The sequence below is a fragment of the Notamacropus eugenii genome, chromosome 2 (assembly GCF_028372415.1).
Source record: "Notamacropus eugenii isolate mMacEug1 chromosome 2, mMacEug1.pri_v2, whole genome shotgun sequence".
NCBI lineage: Eukaryota > Metazoa > Chordata > Mammalia > Diprotodontia > Macropodidae > Notamacropus > Notamacropus eugenii.
Genome location: NC_092873.1, coordinates 39,833,076 through 39,855,856, shown reverse-complemented (window position 1 = coordinate 39,855,856; position 22,781 = coordinate 39,833,076). Strand labels below are relative to the sequence as shown.

The 22,781-nt window shown below is 47.7% G+C and overlaps 1 protein-coding gene across 4 annotated transcripts in view; it reads left to right on the top strand.

Moving 5' to 3' along the window:
• SMYD4 (SET and MYND domain containing 4) overlaps positions 1-22,781 on the top strand; it is a 33,642-nt gene that overhangs the window by 7,260 nt on the left and 3,601 nt on the right. Inside the window, exons 3-11 of one of the 4 annotated variants that reach the window (XM_072639948.1) lie at positions 1,973-2,117; positions 4,531-4,620; positions 7,688-8,858; positions 15,343-15,525; positions 15,932-16,098; positions 17,913-18,042; positions 18,651-18,767; positions 18,973-19,096; positions 20,439-21,568. In XM_072639948.1, coding sequence (XP_072496049.1) covers positions 1,973-2,117; positions 4,531-4,620; positions 7,688-8,858; positions 15,343-15,525; positions 15,932-16,098; positions 17,913-18,042; positions 18,651-18,767; positions 18,973-19,096; positions 20,439-20,583 — 2,272 coding nt within the window. In that variant the 3' untranslated portion in view covers positions 20,584-21,568. Of the gene's footprint in view, positions 1-1,972; positions 2,118-4,530; positions 4,621-7,687; positions 8,859-15,342; positions 15,526-15,931; positions 16,099-17,912; positions 18,043-18,307; positions 18,513-18,650; positions 18,768-18,955; positions 19,097-20,438; positions 21,569-22,781 lie in introns of those variants that run through there. The other 3 variants (XR_011973888.1, XM_072639949.1, XM_072639950.1) reach the window with 3 other exon arrangements.

Here is a 22,781-nt window from a genome sequence, read left to right as displayed (position 1 = left end):
GTTCAGATATAAAGTGCTTTGTTTCCAAGGCTGAACAGATCTAAAGCTCTTTACAACCCATTCCCTTCCTACCCTCCCAGTCTTCAGTTAACTTTTGCATCTCATTTTCCATCTGTCCAATTGTTCCTTTTAAGGAGTTATTTTCTCCAGTTAGGTTTTGTACTTTCTTTTCCATTTGTCCAATTGTCCTTGTAAGTTCTTCTGATTTCTTTTTTTCACATTTTTAAAGTCATTGGTCAGTTTCTCTCCTGTTTCTCTAATTTAGCTTTTAAAATCCTTCCTGAGCTCTTCCAAGAAGGCTCTGTGCTTCAGACCAGTTCATATTCCCTTCCCTTCTTATTCCCAAGTTTCAGATGGGAGTACAGACTCAATGCTGACCTCTTTGGTATTCGTGTTTTGGTCCTTGTCCCCATAGAAAGATTTTATGGTCTTTTCTTTTCTGCTTTGCTTCTTGCTCATGATGATCATCTTTTTCCTGGCTTTTAAAGTAGATCTCTGCATCTGAGGCACAGGGGACTCTGTGCCACAGTTCTTGGGCCTAAAACCTGAGGCTTTGTGTGTTATGGCCTCTGGTTCTTTCAACTAGAAGCTAAAATGCTGCAGCTTACCTGGTGCTGAGCTGGTTGGTGTTGGAAAGCAGAGGCCAGGTGAGGTCTTTCTGGGTTTCCCCGCAGTTACCCTGGAGCTAGCTGCATTAAGTGTGGGGGAGGGGTGATCTGGCCACAGGAGGTCTCCTATGCTGAGCTGGAGCATAGGCAAGCTCAGCGATTGGTGATCCTGTCTGCACTAGTGTCTTCCTGATTCCCCTGGGGTACTGAGGCACGCCTGGGGTCCTGGTGTTGGCGGTTGTGGGCTTCACCCCCCTGGGGCTCAGGATCTTCTCCCAGTTTGCTGAGGTGGGGCTGTCTGGGACAGCTCTGGTTCTGCACTGGTCCCCTTCAGCCACAGCAACAAAGACCTTCCTTAGCGATTTTCCTAGCCTTACAGGCTAAGAGACTGTTTGTCCCTTCTGCTGATCCCACTATTTCAAGGTCTTTCCTGGGGACATATTCTCTGGGCTCTTCGAAGTCAACAAGGGGAGGGAGATAGCAATTACCAATCACTCTGCCATCTTGGCTCCTGGAATGGGTCCCAATCTTCTTACACTTTCATCACAGCCATACACTCTAAATCCAGCATTTGCTGACCTTCTTTGAGACTCGACTCAGCTGAGTCCATGGTCCTTGCAGAGCCTTCCTCCCCAAGGTTACCACCTTCTCCATATGTATCTAAAACAAACCTAATTATTGACTTGTCTCCCTCTTTAGAATGTGAGTGCCTTGAAGGCAGGGATTGGTTTTGCCTCTCTCTGTGTTCCCATCCACTCGTACAGTGTCTAGCACATAATAGGCACTTCATCAGTACCTGACTGATTGATTCCTTTTGAGCCATTCCCTTCCTGGAGCCCTGTCACACAGCTCTGGCAGGAAATGTGCCCTGAGCCAGGCATATTGTATGTTCTCTTTCTCTCTGTGTGGTGCCTGACTGAGCAGTGAACTGCTAACAGTTCATTGGTCTCTAGAGAGATATCAGCACCCCATGTCAGACTACCTGGCCCAAAGGCCTCTCCAGTCCCAGTGTTGCATGTTTCCACATCGCTCTCTCCCCCACCTCATATCTAAGGTGTCCACATGTTCTCATGGCCAGAGATCTGTGGGAAGCAGACCCAAATCATCTCTTTCTCCCATTCATCTGGGAGTGATAAGTGCTCATAGATCTATGGGATCTTACATTTAGAACTTGAAAGGCCATCTTGTCCACCTCCCTGAGGCCCAGGGAGGTTAGTAAAGGGACCCACAGGCAGGAAACAATAGAGGCCCGCCATGGCCCCATGACGTCCTATCCAGGGGCCCCTCTCCAGGACCAGGTTTCCCAGAAATAAAGAAGGTCTTTGCTGGTCTGCAGCCATGTGAGCCTTTTCTCCCTTTTGCAGACCTGAAGATGAGGCGTTTTTACAAAGACTTGCTGAAGGTTACTCAGTGGAGAAGGATCCAAATGCGTACCTTTTTTATAAAGAAGAAGGAAACAAGGCATTCCAGAAGAAGGCCTATCAGGCAGCCACCATGCTCTACTCACAGGTGAGGGACAAGGGAGGGCAGGATCAACAGGAGGCGCCACAGCCACGTGGTAGATGACTGCCTTCTGGAGGTACACAGCTGTACTTAGACTGGGTCTATAATTAGAGGTCTGGATAGAAGAGAGGACACTTGACAGAACTGGCCTTGGTTATGTTTGGGAAACAAAGGAAACTTTGTACTGTGGACCCTATATTCCATAAAGAAATCCCTGTGTTCTTAAATACAGGCCACATGGGCCTGCTGCCAAGCCTTGCCTGTCCATGTCTGTCAGCCACGGTGGATCGTAGGCCATTTTTATATGAAGGACTCACTTTAGCCCTGCAGTGATCTTACATGCCCTGGGGGTGTGAGCACAAATTGAAACCCTGTAGGACTTGGTTGATGGCCTTTGGGAGCTGCTCTGGCAGGAAACCTCTTTACCCTACGGCCCACATGGCAAAGAGCCTCTCTGAGCTTAGCAAGCCCAGAGGTCCCTGGGCCCCTGTTCAGAGATTGCTGGAACCTGCCAAAGCTTGCCCTCCACTGGCAAAGCCTTTAAGACTCCAAGGTCACCTCCATGTCTTACCTAGGCATCAAAGGATGCCCATGGAGCATATAGAAGGACTAATTGCTAGTCCTGTACATGTCCTTTAACTGAAGAATAGATCAGCCACGGCCATGCAGTGCTCAAGGCTACCAGAACTCAGGATATTTCCATAGTGGCTAGTGATCAGATTCACTCACAGATATCCTGGCTCTTTCATGGACCTGGAAAATTTGCCTCATCTTCCATGTTTCTTGTCTCTCTGGCCAGTGTACCCCACTAGGATTCCCAAAACCATTCATCACCTCCTGCCTAAGTGAGGGAAGAGTATAAGGTCCAGGAGATTCTAGATTGTGGGAGGATTTGGCTTTGCAATTAGTGGATTGAGCTGCGGATCAGAATATTAAATGTGGGAGAGAGTGGAAGTCAGCAGCACCCTGAGGAACTCCCTCCCAATCCCTTCAGGAACAGGGCAGGAAGTTAAGCCAAGATTGTGGAAAGTGGACTGACTGTCCTTACCTTGGTCCTGACGTTGCTCTAAAAGCCCAAGGCTCTAGGACTGCTGGCTGTGTCTCTCATCACTACAGAGTTTCTTTTGGCAGTGGTATCCATGGCCCCTCTAAAAGCAGAGGAATCTTGTTGGCTATTTGTACTGACAGACCTTTCCGTTTGCTCAGAGTATTATTTTCAGAATTGCCCCAGCAGATGGGCCCTCCATGGAACCATACCAACCTCACAGCTTTTTGTGACTAGCCCTCTTGCCCACTGTACCTTCAAGGGATCCATTTTTTCCTTTTTTTAAAATTTAGTATTTTATTTTTCCCCAATTACATATAAAAACAATTTTAAAACTTTGAGTTCCAAATTCCCTCCCTCCCCCCTCATTGAGAAGGCAAGAAATTCGGCATAGGTTATGCATGTGCAGTCATGCAAAACATTTCCATATTAGTCATGTTGTGAAAGAAAACATACACCAAAAAAAACCAAAACACCCTCAAGAAAAATAAAGTAACAAAAAGTATGCTTCCATCTGTCATTTTTGTATGACTTACCTTGGGGGTCATCCTCCTGTCTGTTTCTATACAGACGTAGAAAGACCCAGAAGGGTATCCTGAATGGATCAGTGTCTAATGCTGATTGTCTGCCTTCTGGCCAATCACTGGCTTGTATGTGGAGACATGAGCTTGAATTGAAACGGACCCGATTCTACGGGGGCCATGGAGGATGAGATCTGCCCACTAATAATAGCAGACAGTAACATAGCACTTGAAACTTTGCAAAGTACTTCACAATTTTGTCCTACTTCCCAGCAGTGCTGTGAGATTGATGCTTTAGGGGTGATTTACTCCCATTTTACAGATGACAAAGCAGGCTTAGACAATGGAAGAGACTTACCCACATTCACTTGGTAAAGTCAAGAGTCAAACCCAGGTCTCGCCTGCCCCCAAGTCTATCTGTCTTTCCACTCCCACTCTAAATACATGACACATAAAAGGGGACAGGTGGAGCTCAAGGGAAAAATACAAAATAAAAGGAAACATTAAATGGAGAAGCAAACAGCTTTCCCAACCTTCTGAAAACTAGTCAGTTGGTAATGTTAATACTTTGCAGTTGTTTCTGCGGCTTTTATTTCTAACAAGCATTTATCGATCACTTCCTAAGTGCCTGACACTGTGCTAAGTGCTATAGATACAAAGTGAAAAGCAAAAACTCTTACCTCTGTGGATCCCACAGCATGGCTCTTTAGCTGGGCTGGGCTGCCCACTGAAGAAAGATGAAAGATTTTGCCCAAATGTGTACATTGACAAGGAGCAGTGGGCCTGGAACTCCAGCCTTGGTCCCCTGATAAAGCTCTTTCCATTCACCAGCATCTCCTTCTCACTCTTGCAGGGAACATCCCACGCTAGACCCCACACTCAGGAAATGTCCTTGTGTTTTGCCAATCGTTCTGCAGCCTTCTTCCATCTGGCTCAGTATGAGGTGAGTACCAAGTTGGCTGCTATCATTGGTAGAGAAGGGCTTTTATTACCCTGGAGTTAAGAAGACTTCAGTAAACTCTGTGCTCCAAGGTCATGAATGCCAGGAAAGCCTCTGAAGGAATGGGGGGGAGGAGAACCCAATTCTCTTTCCTGGCAGGTATATCCTAAATGGCCTGCTATTTTTGGCAGCAAGGCAACAATAATGTGGCCTGTAGGGTTTGGGGATAAGGGGCACACCCAAGGTGTGCAAGAGGACCAGGAAGGGGGCAGTCTGCTGCAGGATTCTCCTTAGAGGGTTAGCTGCTGGAGGCAGGAGAGGGAAGAGGTTGTTCTGCCCTCCCTTCGTAGATGCATGGTGGTGCATGGTGGTCCTTTTGGTGGGGGCCCTAGGAGCTCTGCCTACCACTCTTCCTGGCCTGCAAAGAAGAAAAGAGGTTTGAACCTTTGCAAGACTCTTGAGGTTCGGTTGTAGCTTCAGAGGCTCTGATCTCTCTGCCTTTCTTTGTCTGAGATTTCCTCAACTCCTTCATCAAACAAGTACTTCCCATCAAAGGGAAGCAGCTCTCTTTTAGTCTTTGGTTCCCACGGGACCAGGCCTAGACAGAATCAGACATGGCTTCTGGCACCTGAGCAGCAGCACAGTGTAGTAGGGGCCTGGGGAGGAGAGGCCCACTGAATTGGAGAGTGGAAGACTGTGATTCAGATACTGCCTGCAGAAGTATCGGGGCACCGTGGGTGAGTCATACCACCTCTGCCCCCCATTGCCCCTTGTAAATTGGATTGGTGACACCAGGCCCACCTCCAGGGTAGGACTGTTAGGAGGAAAGCTGACTATGAGGGGTGAGTTCTTGGAGGCCTTTAGCATGAAATGCATCCAGAGCCTTCCCTGAAGCATCTACTAAGGCAGGGTGCAGTGGATAGAGCGTCAGACTTGAGGTCAGGAAGGTGTTGGTTTGAAGCCTGCCTCAGACACTTCCATCAGTAGGTCAGTCTGCAAACATTAATTAAGAGTACATGCCAGGCACTGTACATAGCACTAGGGATACAAAAAGAGGCAAAAAGCCCCTGCCCTCGAGGGACTTTCTATCTAATGGGGAAGACAACATGCAAACAAGGACACAAAGCAAGATCTACCCAGGATAAGTAAGAAATAATTAACAGAGGGAAGGCCCTGGAAGTAAGAGGAGTTGGAGGTGGTAGGGATTTTAGTTGAGACTAAAGGAAGTCAAGGAGGTCAGCAGTTGGAGGGAGAATGTTCCAGGCATGGGGGGCAGCCAGAGAGAATGTCCAGAGCCAAGAGATGGAGAGTCCTCTTCATGGAACAGCCAAGAGACCGGTGTCCCTGGATTAAAGGGGCACGCCCCTAGCTGACTGACCTTACCTCGCTGCATCTAGGTTGATTCATCTTTAAAACGAGGAGGACGATGACCTTCAGGTCACCAATGTCCCTTCCAGCTCAGATCTCTAAGCCCATGAATTTGCTGTGGCTCTATTCATCTGGCATACAGCTTACAGCTGGGCCATACAGAAGCCTCCCTCAGCCTGTGGCTACTCTGGGCATTTGGAGCCAGGGCCCTGGAGAATGGAGCGGCCTTGGTGTTAGCAGTCCTCTGTCATAGTCTTGGTTAAGGAAGGGTGGATGCCTAACTGGGCTGGGGGCGGTTTCCCCACATATGAGAACCTACCTAGCAGATACTGAGCGTTTCATTACTGGAGATCATCTAAGTCGCTTTGTGACATGAGAGGTTTTGGATAGCCTAGAACCACTAGAAGGGGCCAAAAGATTGTCCAAGCCGACAGGGGCGTTCCCTTCCCTGTAACAGATCATTTCTCGAGAAAGAAAGTCTTACCAATGTACTTTTGGGGATACCATCTTATTGGCAAGTGACTGGAACCTCTCCTAAAATCCACAAAATGAGCAACTTGGGAAAAAACAGGCGGATGGAGTATGTGGTGACGATCACTTTGTGGGTTAACTCTGCTTAGCTATTTTTGTTACAAAAGTGGGGTCAGTGGGGGAGTGGCCAGGCAAGCAACTTTAAGAAATAAACAATAAGCTCATACAAGATTGTCACACATGAATGGCATTTTTTAAAAAATCTACTTTGGGCAGAAATTAATTCTCATGGTTGAGAGAATCAGTCAGCAATCATTTATTAAGCACCTTCTGTCCCCCACTCCCCCACTCCCACCCTGTACTAGAGCTACAAATGCAAAAGTGAGATTGTGCCTGTTCTCAGAGAGCTTATGATCTACTGAAGGATCCAGCCTGTTCATAGATAAGCCAAGGCCAATTGGGCTCAGTGGGGCAGAGCAGGCTACCAAGGGCAGGGCAGAGTGTGGTCAGGAAGTCTGGAAAGGAGAGGCTGACCTTGGGCCACCCGGAGGGAGGAGGAATTCTCAGAGCTGAGGACAGAGAGCTTCCTGGGCTTGGGAGGGAGCCAGATTTGGAGTGTCCTGTTCAGGAAGCAGTATTAGCCAGAACACTCAGTGCCTGAGGGGGAATCATGGGTAATCCTCCTGGAGAGAGGGGCTGGAGCCAGACTGTGCCCAGCAGAGGAGACTGGCTTTTCTCCTTGAGGCAACAGGATGCCCCTGTGGCTTCTTGGGCAGGGCTTCCTCACACTCATTGCAAGGATGGTTTGTTTGCTTTAAGGCAGACACCTCATGTGACATATGTTTATCCAAAGAAAGGTCCTGTTCTATTATCCTGGCAGGTTTGGTAATGCTGGGAGAAACCAAGTGTTAGAGATGCACTTGATACACAAAAAGGTCTCAAGGAAAATTTATTACAGTGGAGTTCAGAGGAGGGAGAGCCTTCTACGTTCCTTCCCTTGAAGGAGCAGGTAGTTGTTTCCAGCCTGGCTACTGGAAAGACTACAACATGTTCAGAGTTAAGACAAGCTTCTTATAGTATTCCAAACTTTGAATCTCCTGAGCCACTGTCCCCTGACAATGTGACTTCCTTGTTTCCCACACAAGGTTGCCTCTAAAGCATTTGTAGAGTTGCAGGTACCCCCTGTCCCCACACAGAGCAGGAGTCATTCCCATTTCCTCTCTAATTTTAGACTTGTCTGGAAGACATTGAGAGAGCCCAAATGCATGGGTACCCAGAAAGATTACAGCCCAAACTGATGCTGCGCAAGGCCGAGTGCCTTGTGGCCCTGGGCAGGCGACAGGAGGCCTCCCTGGCCATCCATGACCTGGAGCAGAAGGTGGCAGCTCAGCAGACCAGCACCGATGCTCCACATCTCCAGGCCCTGCAGAGAAGGCTTTACCATATGAAAACAAGGGGGCTGGAGGACACGGGCCCTGCAGAAGCTGATCTCGTTGCGCCAGCACACACCTTCAAGGAGGTCACTCTGAGGACCAAGAATGAACGAATTCCCAGTGCAGCGTCATCTGTGGCCTTGTGCAGTGACCCTTCCAGAGGACGCTATCTGATCGCCACTAAGGATATTCTTCCAGGAGAACTCCTAGTGAAAGAGGAGGCTTTTGTGAGTGTCCTCAATCCTGGGGAGACTCTGTGGCTGCGGCTTGGCCCAGAAGCCAAGCGAGACAGCAGAGCTGCCCATGGGGACCTTCATTGTCACTGCTGTTTGAAACCCATTGTGGCTTCGATTCCCTGTCAGGGATGCAGCTATGCTAAGTACTGCAGCCAGCAGTGTATGCAGTTGGCCTGGGAGCGCTATCACAGGACAGAGTGTTCCCTGGGGGGGACACTTCTCATCCTAGGAGTCTTTTGCCACGTGGCACTAAGGACAGTCCTCCTAGCTGGATTTGAGCTTGTTGGCAAACTGGTAAAGATGTTTCAGGGAACAGTGAATTCTGAAGCCGTTTCTCTATGTGAAGGCCACCCTCCAGTGGAGAAACCAAATGCCCAGCCCACCCTGGAAGAAGGGGACCAAAGTCAGGGTGCGTCTGGGACACCAGTTCCTGGGTGCGACAGGAATGGCAGTTATCAAAGTTCTTACTATGCTGTCTTCCACCTCATGCCCCACACTGAAAAGCACAGCCCAGAGCACAAGTTTCTCTGTGGCCTGAGCATCGTGGCCTTGTGCAAGAAGCTGGGAGAAGCCTACTGGCCTTCCCCGCTTTTGGGGCAGGGACCCTCGGAGCAGGAGGCAGCCTTGCCGACAGAGGCATCCCCAGGGCCCAGCATCTGGGCAGTGGCCATGCTGAGGCACATGCTGCAGCTGCACTGTAATGCCCAGGGAGTGACTGCCCTTCAGGAGGCGGGTAAGTGGGTAAGCAGGACGTTCCAGGAGGCTTTTGTTTTCCCATCTTGGTCTTTATGGAGTGACTGACAAGAAAGTCAGCTTAGGAGAGCATCCAGGAAAGAGACAGCCAAGCGTTCTGGAAGAGCCCAGGGCAGGGAAGGAAGGGGGAGAAGAAGAGGAAGGAAAGTGGAAAGAGAGAAGGAAAGGAGAGAGGGAGAGGGACAGAAAGAAATGGAGGGAGGGAGAAGGAAAGGAATGAAATACAGAAAAAAGGAAGGAAAGGAGGGGAGGGATGAAGAGTGGAAGGGAGGGAGAGGGAACAAAGAGCCTTTAGTAAGTGCTGACCCAGGTTTAGATCCCGTTCCTTCCACTGACTTTCTGATCTTAGCAAAGGACCTTTCTGCCTTCTAGAAAAGTGAGAGAAGCATGTCTCTCCTTCTCACCTACCTCCTAGCATAGCTATCAGTCAATCAGCAAGAATTGCTTAAGCACATACTATGTTCTAGGCACCCTGTGTGCTGGGCCCTGCCCTCTGAGAGCTTCTGCTCCACCCTGGATCGAGCCTAGCCAGTGCTGTACACAGGTATCAAGCCAATAGAGACTAGTTTGGGTGGTACTTGAGCAGGGTTCTAAAGGAAATTAGAAACATTGTAAAAACCTTTGAAAGGGATCAGAGGAGTCAACAAAGTAATGCAACAATGCCAGCACTGTTAGGAGGTACATTGGTGTGGGGGGAGGTAAACTTTGTGCTGGAATTAGAATAGAGCTTGTGTGGTTTAGTGGGTACAGTCCTGGATAAGGGCTTCCTGAATCAGGAAGATTTGGGTTCAAATCCTACCTTGGTGTGTGACCATACGCAGGTTGGCCCACCTCTGTCAGCCTCAGTTTCCTCATCTGTAGAAAGGTTTTTACCTGGCAGAAGGGGCTTTGGTGGTGTACAGAGGTGTCTCCCCAGAGACTTTGCCTCACTTCCTGGCCAGCTGAGCATCCAGAACTGAAGCCCCCGGTAGCCATGGCCTTCCCATCCTGCTCTGCCCTCCAGCACTGCCTCCCGGCCTCCACCTCTTCCTGAGCCATCCCTGTTTTCCAAGCAGCAGCCACTGAGTAGATTTTCAGAGGTTTGGGGTTTTTTCCTTGGGTATATTCACTTGCATTTTCTAATTAAATCTAATTTGGTTTTAATCTGCCCATATTTCTAATCTTGGGTTTATCCCTTTTTATTATTTCACTGGGGCTCCAACACCTCCCAATTTAGTGTTCTCATTGAATTTCATTAGCAGCTGTGTCATTAGTAACACAGAAGGAGGATTAAAGTGTTAAATAAGAGAGAGACTTTGACAAAGAACCTTAGAAGCATTTGTTGTTCTATTTGCAAAAGTCCTGTTCATGAAATTCTTGCAGAAATGTTGTTGTCCCAGGGGAAAGAGCTAGTCCCTGGCTTGGAGGTCTGCTAAGCCCACTGAGTCTTCAGGCTTGGCCCGGTCTCTGTTTACCAGCCAGCAGAGTGACCTTGGGAAGGTCATGTCTCTGGACATCTCTCTCCAAGACCCCTACCAGCTTTCCAGCCTTTTATGACTCCCAAGAAGAGGTCCCAGCTCAATGGGATCCCCCTAAGGGTTCCCCTCACTCCCCTTTCCTTCCCCATGACTGGGGGGCAGTCTGTAGCCTGGATTCCCACTTTGCCTTCCATGTGTGCCTTCTAAGCTCGTATAATTCTTTCTATCAGTTAAATCTTTTCTTAAAGGCAGTAGAGGGCTTGCTTGAGAGGTCACCATTGATGACAGCACTTGGTGTATCACTTGCAAGGCCTTCACATAACCAAAATTAGCTCATCCAGTTTTCCCAACAACTCTGAGACAGATGGAGCCAATGGTATCAGCCCCATTTTACAGATGGCAAACCCAAGTCAGACCATGTGACTTGCCTCTGGTCTTACAGCTGTAGAAATACTCCAGGCAGGACAGGACTCCACTTGTTCCTAATTTCCAGATGAGCTCTCTGGCTTCTTTGCAAAGCTGCCTCTCTGGTTCCCAGGGACCATCTAGGCTTGCCTATTCATTCTGCAGATGAGGAAACTGAGCCGAAAAAGGGGGAGGTGACAAGTAACAATTAGTAGGGCCAGGGTTCAACCCAGATCCTCTGATTCCAAAGCTAGGTACCAGGGAAACCTCCCTCTCATTCTTTCCCTCCCCTCCCACAGCCAGAAGTCATCCATGCTGTTGCTCTCACCCATCTGCCCCCCTCTCACAACCGCCCCCTGGATCTCCTGGACTCTTGAAGCCAGTCTCTCCACACCACCCAGATTACCATCTTGACCCCTCTCTGAGAGTTAGATAATTATGACACATTCATAGTCATCATTACACCCTGGTAATTCTACAACAGAATTACAGAATTAAACTTCTCTGATAATGTCATTTCTCTCTTTAGAAACTCTCAGTGGCTCTCCATTGTTGGTGAAAGTATAAATTCCTGACCCTGACATTTAAAGCCCTCCATGCTTTGTTTTGGTCCTTCTCTCCAGTTCTTTACTTACTCCACCAGCCAGACTGAAGGACTGACCTTCCGCTGTTGTCATCCTGCCCTGTCCCCCCATCTCTGTGCCTTGGCTTATTCCATCTCTTGTGCTTACAATAACCTCCTGTCCCTGCCTTCCCTTTAGGCCCAGCTTGGGGCCCCTTCCCCCCCCTTTTTTTTTAACCATTTTCTTTCTTTATCTTTACTTGACAAAAATCTGTTTTTCCTCTCTTTTTCCCCCCTCCTCTCCCTGTCATCCTCTCTCTCTCTGAAGGTTTTTCTGGTCGCCTGAGGTGAGAATCATCTGTCCTACATCTTTCCACTGCTCTTAGATTCTTAGATAGGTCTTCCTTAATGGTCATAATTCTGTGAACATGCCACTGCTCTGCCCACCTCCTTGCCTCCACCTCACACTCTCTCTGCCCCTCCTCCCTGATACACAGATGCCTCTTGGAGAGCAGGGTCTGTGTGGGCTCACTCTCTCTCTCTCTTTCTCTCTCTCTCTCTCTCATTCTCTCGGCTTCTTCAGGGTCCACTGCCTTTGGAAAAGTCAAGAAATCACTCTTCCCTCAATTTCTTTTTTATATTCAGTCCCTATTTTCATGTTGCTTTCTTAAAGGGAGGTTAATGTATTCTGTCAGCCTTCCACAAGCATTTCCAACTTCTCCTGTCCATATTACAATAGCCCTCTGATGCATCCCTTCATACTTTACAAAATGCTTCCCTCACAGACAAGTAGGTAGAGCCTTGTGCCCATTTTACAGAAGAGGAAACTGAGGCTCAGAAAGCTGAAGTGACCTGGGTCACAGCCTGAAAGTTCCCCCGGGCTTCCTGTTAGCCCACCACGTCCTGCCCTTCTGTGTTCTGACGGAAGGGAGGCGTGACTCAGCCAAAAGCAGGATGATGGACGATTTCTAAATCACGTTTTTTGGAACGCAATCAGACACACCCAGCTGACACTCATTTCTGTTCCTAAACCCACTCCTGTTGGGGAGAATCCATAAATAATTTGCAAAGCTGATATCTCTGACTGGAGTGTGATGTTTTTAGAGAAAATTTTAGCAACTGTTTTCCTGTCGATTGTCAGCTATCACTAGCTAGTCCACTTGGAATTCTTCAGAGGCTGCTCCTCCAGACTGGGCACTGGCCATGCCTGCCTTGGAGCATTTTCTCAGCTCATTAGCACCTCCAGGGAAGAGGAGAGGAGACAAAATTCCCATCAGTCAAGTAGATGCTTATTTGTCACCTTAGGAGACAAAATTAGTGGGACATTTCCAATAAAATGCATTATTTGGAGTCTCTGGGAATCACACTCACCTTTGTCTTCCCACAACCCCCAACTAGTGGAACTGACCATTGAGGGAAGCTGTGGGCCCTGCCCTGACTTATGTGAGAAAGGCCTCATTCAGAGCCAGCCACTGGGGATAGAAATCTTTCCAATGCGCGTTCTCCTCTGGTTGTTTAAGCAGAGGAAGCCGAACAAGCCATAACCTTTTCTTGATGACTAGGGGTCAGCTTTATGCACATCTATTAATGTACTGTCAGGTAATACAGCAGTGCCCTCTGGGCCGTTTGCCTTCCTATGATCCTGGCCCCCAGCTGGATTCTGATAATTGAGGTTGCTAGCTAACTGACCTCTGAAAAGTGAGACGTTACTCTAAAGTAACTGCCGAAAATATCTGCCTGCCTTGGATAGGACTCCTGCTCCGTCTTGTGTCAATTAGAGTTGTTCTCTTTCCTCCCTTTCTTGGTTCCAGCATGCCTGCCTTAAGCAACTGTTCCCCTCGCTGATTTGCTGCTTTTATGTGCACTGACCTGAGAAAAGAGTTTAAACAAACTTGTTAGAATTATGTCTAGAATGAGTAAACAGTTTGGGAATGAGAGCCTGAAGACAGATCCAAGAGTAGGGACGGGTAAGGTTAGTGGGTGGTCACCTAGAATACACTCAATGAGGGATGCTTTTGACTATTGCTTTTTATAAATAAACATTTTTAATGCCAGCAAATTCCATTCTTTGTGATGTGACAGCATTTAGTTTATGATGTCCAGTAGCCTGGGTCTCAGCAAAACCTACAGACTGCTTCCTGTGGTCAGTGAGGCCCAGCATAAGGAACACAGGTTTCAGACCTTGATTCCGGCATCCAGATACCTCGCTCCAGCTCTGTCGGAAGTACTCCCCTGTGAGGAAAGAACATGAGCTTCCTCGTCAGCATTTTGCGACATCTGTTCTGGCTCTTCATGGGTCTTTGGCCTTGTTGTTGACCGTGTTCTTCTGGATAGTCATCTTGCCAGAGAAATGACCTTCAGATAAGTTAAGAGATGGTTTAAACATCAGAGCATCTCAGCTAGTATGAGGGCTAAGATTTCTTTCAGGGAGAACTGATGTTAAACTGATTTCCCAGCCAGATGCTGGGTAGACACACAGAACCTAGTAGCTTTTGAAACGGATTGAATGAGTCAACCCAGTCACCTTGCCGTTCACTTAGAGGGAGATATCTCAAGAATATGCCAAGCAGATCTATACTTAGCCCTCTACTGTTCAACATTTTTATCACTATGAAGGTATGGAGAGCATGCTTGTCAAACTTGTAGATGGCATGAGGTAGGAGAGGTGATCAAACACGTTGAATGACAGAATCAGGATCCCAACTGATTGTGACAGACTTGAACAATGTCAGGTCTAATTAGATGAAATATATAGGAGTCAGCATAAAACCCTCTACTTGGTTTCAAAGAACCAGTTTCCCAGGGATAGGATGTCTAGACAGGAAGGCAGCTTGTGTGAAGAAGATCTCAGGGTCTTAATTGACTGCAAGCACAACTGAGCCAACAGTGTGATGTGAAGGAAGGTAGTGTCCAGAACAAAGCAGACAGTAGTGTTACCATGCTTTGCCTGGACCAAACCCCCTGTGGAGTGCTCATTTCTATTCTCTGAAAGCCATCACAAGCTAGAGAGAGCCTAGGAAAGGTCAGCCAAGATGGTGTGGGGACTCAAAACCTTGGTATACAAGGACACAGCAAAAGAATCAGATTTTGTAAGCCTGGAGGGGAGAAAAGTAAGAAGAATTTCATTTCAGATCATCAAATATCTGAAGGGCTGTCATGAGAAATAACCTCTTTCCTCTTGACATTTCACTTTGATCTAGACTGGGAGCAATGGGTGGAAGTTAGGGACAGAGATGGACCTTCCAGAGGAAAGCATTCCTAATAATTAGCACTATCTGGAAGGGGAATGGGTTGCTTTGGGAGGTGGCAGACTCCTTGACTTCTGGGCATCCGGCAGAGGCCAGGTGGCCATGTCATTGATGGTCTAGAAGGAATTTGGGGGCAGGGATGGGTTGGACTAGATTGGGGATGGAGAATCTGTAGCTTTGAGGCCACATGTGAGGCCACAGGCTCCCCACCCCTAGACTAAATGGTTTCCTTTCTGTGGTCCCTTATCACTAAGCTTCTGCAAAAGACCTGGGATTCTTTCATCTATTTAATCCACACATGTGAAAAATGTACTTGGACAGCAGCTAGGACACTTATTAAATTAACTAACCAAATGTCTGATAAATCAAAGCATTCTCCTTACAATGATTTGGAACATCTCTGAGAAATAATCCTGACAGTTGCTCTGGTCTTTGTACCCTCATGAACATCCTCATACCACTAGGCAGGAAGCTTCCCTGCTGATAATTCCTTTTTGATTATTATTTAAGATATTTTAATCTTTGAGTTCCTCTTCATGGTAATGAAGAGGAATGATTAGGCTTCCAAGATTCCAGGAGACTTTTGCTTTATATGTGTTCATTCCCTTTGCCTCCTGGGGACAAGAGAATGCTGTGAATCATGTTCCCTCCTATTTATACTGGATCCGCTTATAAAGACATGAGTCATATGGGCTAAAGTCCCAGTTTCCTATCTCCATCTTCTGAGAAATGGGTAGCTGGGCTAGAACTGGTGTCCTGATGTGGTCGTCACTTTTCCTCCGACATTTTCAGGATCTGATGGGGACCTTGTGACAGAGCAAAGGCAGGTCCGCCTTGCCACAGGCTTCTTCCCTGTCATCAGCCTGCTGAACCACTCATGCAGCCCCAACACCAGTCTGGCCTTCAGGGGCTCCATGGGCACTGTCCAGGCATCACAGCTCATTGCATGCGGGCAAGAGATCCTCCATTGTTATGGTGAGCCACCCCCCTACTGCCTTTCCTGAGAGGAAGGAGCCCCAAGAGGCCCTCTCCCATCTGCACTTCAGTAGGATGGCAAGCCTGACGCAGCCAGGAAGAAGGGTTTGAGAGGTCTCCTTCACTGACCCCCTCATCACCCAGCCTGTACCCTATCCCTGCACATCACCTGCATATTCCTTACCACATGCCTTCTTTTCTGAAAGTGGTCTGGACAAGTGCCCCCTTGGCTCCTTCTTTGTAGTGACCCTGGAGCCTGTATTCTCCTGAATCCTTCCCTCAGTGTTTGGCTGTGGGGGCTCCCAAAGGGAAAGGGTTGTCACAGGCTGTTTGCTGGGCCAGGGTCAATGTGCTCTGGCCTTTTCCCTCCCTTTCATACCCCCCTCTTGGTTGGGTCTCATGGCAGGACCTCACGCATGCCGCATGGATGTTGCCACACGGCAGCAGAAGCTGAGATGTCAGTATTTCTTTGACTGCTGCTGCCAGGCTTGTGAGGATGAAGAGGCACATCGGGCTAGCGGAGCACCAAAGCAAGGCGGGTTCCGATGCCCCACCTGCAGGGCAGCTCTTCAGGTACCTTTCCTCCTCCTTGGGTCTGTGCCTGACATACTATTCTCTGCTCCAGGGCATGGCTGGAATTCTTGGGTGGGAAACCTTCCCTGGCTGTTAAGGTGACTCTCCACAAGGCCCACCCAGATTCTCCCACTAGTAATAACAATAAATAGCTGATACATAGTGCATTAAGGCTCACAAAATCCTTCATGTACATTCTCATTAATCCTCACCACAAACTATATGATGCTCTCCTTTGGGGACAATCATTACTTGTTTTACAGAAAAGGAAAGCTAAACTCAGAAGAAGGCTTGCCTGTGATCACAGCCAATGGCTGTCAGAGGTGGGACACTTACTCAGGGCTCTCCTGCCTCTAGATCTAGCATTCACTCCACCGCCCTGCCCAAGGGCACAGCAGAAGCTTTTCTCCCCTACTTGGTTCATCGGGCATGTTGGTAGGTGCTTTAGTGAAGCAAGGCACTGATTGGTAAAGTATAATGAGAAGGCAGCGGATTTGGAGTCAAAAGACCTGGGTTCTAATCCTGGCTATGTTACATTCTACTGCCTTCTCCCCCACCCACGAGAGGATTGGAGTGGATGGTCTCTGAAACCCCTTCCACCTCTAAGATCTGTCATCTTATGGAGTATTAGAAAACTACCAAACAGGAGCCCACCCCTCATTTACCCCACTTACCTAAAAATGCTTTCTAGTGACATTCAGGCTGTCACTTGCCCATGTTGAAAAAACAAAACTGTCACGTAGAGTTTAGGAAGTGAGAAGAAAAAGGTCTGTGGCAATTGAAAGGAATAGCTGGTCTGGGCTAGAAGAATCGGTTCAAAAAAGCCATCTCTAAGTGGTAGCCACCTTGGACTGTCCTTAGAGGAGGGATACAAACACTCAGAGCTGGAAGGGACCTCCAAGACTCAGCCTACTTTGTGAAATAGAGCTTTAGATATGGAAGGAACTATCAAGTCCAGCTGCCTCATTTTACAAATGAGGAAACCTAAAACACAAAGGAGTTAAGAAACCTACCCAAGGCTACATTGGTTGTAAGTAGCTAAAGTATAATTCCAACTCAGGCTCTCTCTCTCTCCATATCCAGCACTCTTTCCTCTGAACCCGTGTCTCCCTCATCCAACTGTTACCTCAACAAGAATCCACAGCATCTCCATGCAGTGGTCAGTTAGGATCTACTTGAAAACCTTCTTCAAAGACTAAGTCATTCCCTTTCTAGACAGCCTGTTAAGGAGAAGAAAGGAATTTTAGACAAATTAGATATGATAGAGCTCTGGAGAAAATTGAATGGGAATAGAAAGGAGTATACCTTTTTCTCAGCTGTACATGGCACTTTCAAAAAAATTCACCATGTATTAAGGCATAAAAAAATCTCACAAACAAATGTAAAAAAGGAGAAATATTAAAAATACCATTTTCAGACCATAATACTGTAAAAGTTATATTCAGTTAAAAGACCTTCAAAGCACAGACTAAAATTAATTGGAAACTAAATAACCTAATGCTAAAGAACAGATCATAGAAACAGCCTTCCAAGACAGCCTATTTCACTCTAGAACAGCACTCCGTGATGTGAATATGCAGTGTTCCCTATCCCCTGCAGGGCCAAGAACCTCAAAGGCATCAAAAGGCTACTGGCGGCCTGTTGAGTGTGAGCCCCTTGAGAGCAAAGACCTTCCTTTTGTATCTCTGTATCCCTCCCTCCTAACCTGGTACCTAAATGCTAAATGATTGAATTGAGTAGAATTGGCAGCAGCTGTCCACATTGTGCTGCTGCAGTAACACTGAAATAAGGAAGAATAAAGCTGCCTTCCCCAGGGGGATGACGCTTTGCGCTGTAGTGGAGCCTGCATGAACGTGATAAGCAAGACTCCGCTGGTGAGCCAGTTACAAGACCTTCAACAGCGGGTAGAGGTGGCCTTGGAGCTGCTCAGAGGTGACAAAACAGGTGAGAGTCCCTTCCCCCCCCCTCCACCTCCATCAATACTGTTCACACCCAGAGGCTCAGTAAATGTTTGCTGAATTTAATAGGATTATCCCTATGTCAGCCACAAGGTGGCCATGTCATCCACGGAGACCAGAACCAGCTTTATCAATTGGAAGGGCTGGATAATATGGCTCATACAGCCAGGCTGGCATCTCTCCCAGTGACGAAAGTATTTTCTGTGACATGTATGGGCCCATGCGTCATTCCCATTTGTTTTAATCTCAAGGACTCACTGACTTAACTTCCCAGAAGTGTGGTTGTGCCTCCCAGAGGGTTGGATTCTTCCAGAGGGCATTGGGGTATGGGCCAAGTTCTAGAGAAATCATGGCCTGCTGGAGACCCTGCTGTGCAGCATGTCATCGAGAAACCTTGTAGGGCGGGAGTTCCGACTGGACTCTGGAGTGGGACCACAAACCACTGTTCAAGCAAAGGTGTGCTCCCTGCATGCAGCTGATCAGTCCCAGTAGGGAACAGGGTACTTGGTTGAGAAAGTGGGAGACTTTACCCACTCAACCAGCCACTGTAGAGCCTGGGTCCTAAGCTTTCACTGTTTCTGTTTGCATTGATAGCTCCAGCTGTCCAGCTTTTGTTGGGGTGCCAGCAGGAGGCTGAGAACCTCTTAACCTCAGAGCACAGGTTGATGGGAGAGATTGAGGACCACCTGGCCCAGGCATATGCCAGCCTTGGTAGGTCTTTTCCCCATGAAAAGGGGGCAGATCATTTTATTTTGTCTTGGCTGAACTGTCTGCTGATTAATCTTAGTGAATATCTCCCCTAAACTCAGACCTTCTCCCCTTTAGTCCACCCTCACCCACCCTGCCTCTGAGAAGTCTGGGTTGTAATAGAATGAGTGTGATTCTCTTCCTGGAATCAGGTTGTGTTTCCTGACAGGGGATTGGCCCAAATCTGCAGCCCACTTGCGAAAGAGTCTGCAGGTGGTAGAGGCCCAGCATGGACCAGCTAGCGTGGAGATAGGCCACGAGCTCTTCAAGTTGTCTCAGGTCCTTTTCAATGGGTAAGGCTCCTCAGACGTCACCCCAGCCCTCCACCCAAGCATACACCTGGCAGTGCCCTTAGCCAGACTCACTTTGTTCCTTTTCCCCATCCCGGAAGCTTCACTGAGTTCTTTCAAGTTTTTTAAAATTGAGTAGCTTTCTGATTTCCTCTTCAGGGGAGAATTGAGGTGTCTCTCTTTCTGACATAATGAGAATATTTGTGCACCATGCTGAGAGAGATGACCGTGCACTCAGAGATCCAAATTATGCTCCCCAAAAAGAATATGGCGTTCCTACCTACTGCCGACCCTTCCTGGTTAGTGGCTGCAGTCCAGCCCTGTGGGCATTTATTAAATGCCTTCTCTGTGCAAGGCACCAGGGACATAAAGACAGAATGGAAGACAGCCCACCCCTTGCTTCCTTTCATTTCAGCTGTCTTCTGTTCCCCCCTTCCCTGCACCCAAGGTGGTGTTAATTATACCTTCCATTTCCTTTTTGTCTCTGTCTTCTCTGGGAAACCCTACTTTTAGCCTTTCTGAACAAGCCCTCCCTCCCCCCCCCCAAAAAAAAAGATAGTGCTGCTAAGGCTTTAAGGGAGGCTCCTAGGCTGCTTCTGAGAGACAATAGATCTTGATATAGGTAAAGTGCTAGACTTTGAGTCAGAAAGACCTGAGTTCAAATCCAGCCTTGGACTCTGGCTGTTGTGTGACCTGGCCCAGTCACTGATTCCCCTGGGCCTCTGCCAGCTAAGGCTAATTGAGAGACAGGCTTCAGCCAGTGTGGGTGGAAGGAGCTCATAACCTGTGCAGTCATAGGGCCACAGCTTCTTAAGGAGTGGGAAGGGAACGTGAAGAGACCATCTTCTGCCTGCATAGGGTAATAAAAGTTGAGCTTGCAGTCAGCAGCATTTATTAAGCTCTTGTTGTTTGCCAGGCACCCTGCTAAGCACTGAGGATACAAAGAAAGGTAAAGATTGTTCCTACCTTCAAGGAACTCACGGTCTAATGGAAAAGATAGTGTTTCAGTAAATCGAGGCAGACATCCATCCTAAGGGCACAGGAACACTTCAGTCTTAAGCAGGGCAATGAGATGTTGAGCAGACATGTTCATCTCAAAAGAGGGTGCTAAGATAGAAACTTTGGGTTTGTATCCCTGAAGGAAGAGGCCCTTAATAGGCATCCCCAGCTTCCTCAGAGGGCCTTATCACACACTGGACTGTCTGAGGCAACCCCTACCCCAAACGAAGCAGTGACCAGCCAAAGGGCCTCACCCCCACTAGACCACGGCTAGTTATAAATGGCCATGCTCAGTCACATGATAGAGTGAGATAGTGATAACCTCTGCTTGCCTCTTTTGGTCCAGGTTTGCAGTCACCGAAGCCATGGGTGTGATAGAGAAGGCAGAGAAGGTTCTGTCCATACACTATGGCCCTGAGAATGAGCAGGTGCAAGAATTGCAGCAAATGAAAACCTGCTTACTGAAGTTACCTGTGGGGCCTATAGCCTAGAGACAGGCCCACAGCATCTGCATGTAGCTAATACACAGTCAGCCTGGCCTATTGCAAGAGAGTCCCTAGGCACCTTTACACCTCCAGGAAATGTAAACAAATGTATCATCAGATTGCTGGTGAGCTGCTAGTGAAGAATGAGGCCCTTAAAACAATGTGGAACTGTGGCCAAAAAGTTCCCTTGGGCCCAGCAGCCCCACTGCTGGCTTCAGTCCCAAGGAGGCTTGTGTGCACAAAACTTTTTCTAGCAATGGGATTTTTTTGGTGGCAAAAAATGGAAAGCCAGCGGGTATCTATCAGCTGGAAAATAGCTGAATGAATTGTATATGTGACTGTAAACAGTAAGAAATGATAACCAGGTTGAATTCCTGTGGAGTGATGCAGAGTGAAATAAGCAAACCAAGGGAAAAATTTACCCACAGACAATCATAACATAAAAGAAAACCACACTGAATGAGGTCAGTGACCAGGCACAGTTCCCAAGGATGAGGGTCCACTTGGCGGAGAGGTTGGGAATCACAGGTACAGAATGGGGCATGCCTCATTAGAGGAACCAGTATTGGGCAATGAGTAAGATTTTTTAAAAAACATCAAACCTTTAAGAAAAAAATAAATAACTTGAGAGAAATCCCATGCCTGGAATGTGATATGGGGCAGGAGCAGTGAGAAAGATGGTCTTTCAAAGGCTGCCATTATTCTGGAGTACAGTTCCCTGAAAGGAGAAAATGGCCCAAACTAAAAACTGACCCCCTCAAGGGATTGAAGACAGAGGTCTAAAAACCTGCCTTCTTTCAGAAGTTGCTGGACTTTCCCTAGGAACCTGAGTCTGAGCCTCTGGACTCATGGCCAGGGGCCAACCCACTAAATTGTTAAGTCAGCTTCAGTGGAACATGCCTGTTGTTTCCAGTGATCACATGATGCTCCCGGAGGGGATTTAATTAATGGCAATGTTGTCATTAAGAACAAAAAGATCATTCTAAGAAAACAGAGTTGATGTGGTTTCTTCTCTCTAACAAATACATAGGGCTTCACATATATTATCTCATTTCACTGGGGAGGGGTCAGTTTACTCGGGGGATGGGCTATTTGGCAACTCCAGATTTGTCTTAAGTCATTTTTCCAGTTCCTTCTGTCTAGTTTCCATTCTGTTCCCTAACCCTGCCTACTGAGCAAATTAACAAAACAGAACACGCCGTCATGATTTCATAACCCTGGGCCTCTTTTGTAAATTTCCCAGCTTGGAAGTGACATTGAAAAGGGCACCGCAGTCATTCCTAGAAAGGCAGACCACCCCACTCCCAGGCTCACTGTATGAGGATCAAGTATGGAAGAAATTATCACAAGGGTCGACTGGTTTCAGACCCAGAATACTCTAAATGAGGCTGATGACTGGCTCCCACCTATATATGTGAGGATGGTGCAGCCCCAGCCAACCCAGAAAGTGAGTAAACAAATCAAGAGTTGGAAAATTCTGTTTGTGAGAGAGCCACTGGTGACTGGAAAAGGTCAGTTACCCACAATTTTGATGTGGACTGTTGGGGCCGTGTCCAAGTAGACCTGACTGGTGAGTGCGGCTCTATTGTCAGGAGCCAGGGGTTCTTGACCTTGGAGTCCATACTACCTCAAGGGGTCTGAGGATAGATTTCAGAGGAGTCTGAGAACTTGGATAGGAAAAAAAAATTAGACCTTTCTTTTCACATCTCTAACTATAAAAGTAAGCATTTCTTTCCCTAATGAATGGAGGCAACAAACATGATTCTTAGAAAGGATCTATCAATGTCCTCAGACTGCCCCAGGGGTCCCTGAGTCCACAGAAGAGAAGAAGCCCTGCTAGAGGCCCCAGAAGTGGAAGGATGAGTTTGCTAACAGCAGAATATCTGTTTTCCCAACTGTTTGCCCTGTTCATCATGTGCCACATTTGAGGTGCTCAGGACTGTCTTTCAGCCAGTGCTGCCCTTGGCCAGGACTGGCGGCTGTTTTCTTCTAACGTCCATGGGTCCCAAGGAACCCAGGCAGTTCTCTCCTGGCTACTTGACTTGAGAAATGTATTCCTGAAACACTATTTGGAAATGGACTCCTCTCTTAACATGTGGAATTAACAAACTTTTCAGTTTTTGAACAGATTCTTGGGCATCTCTTTAGTGAGTGAAGAATTCTTCCAGGGAAACAAATCCCTCCCCTTACGTATCTGGCCCTTC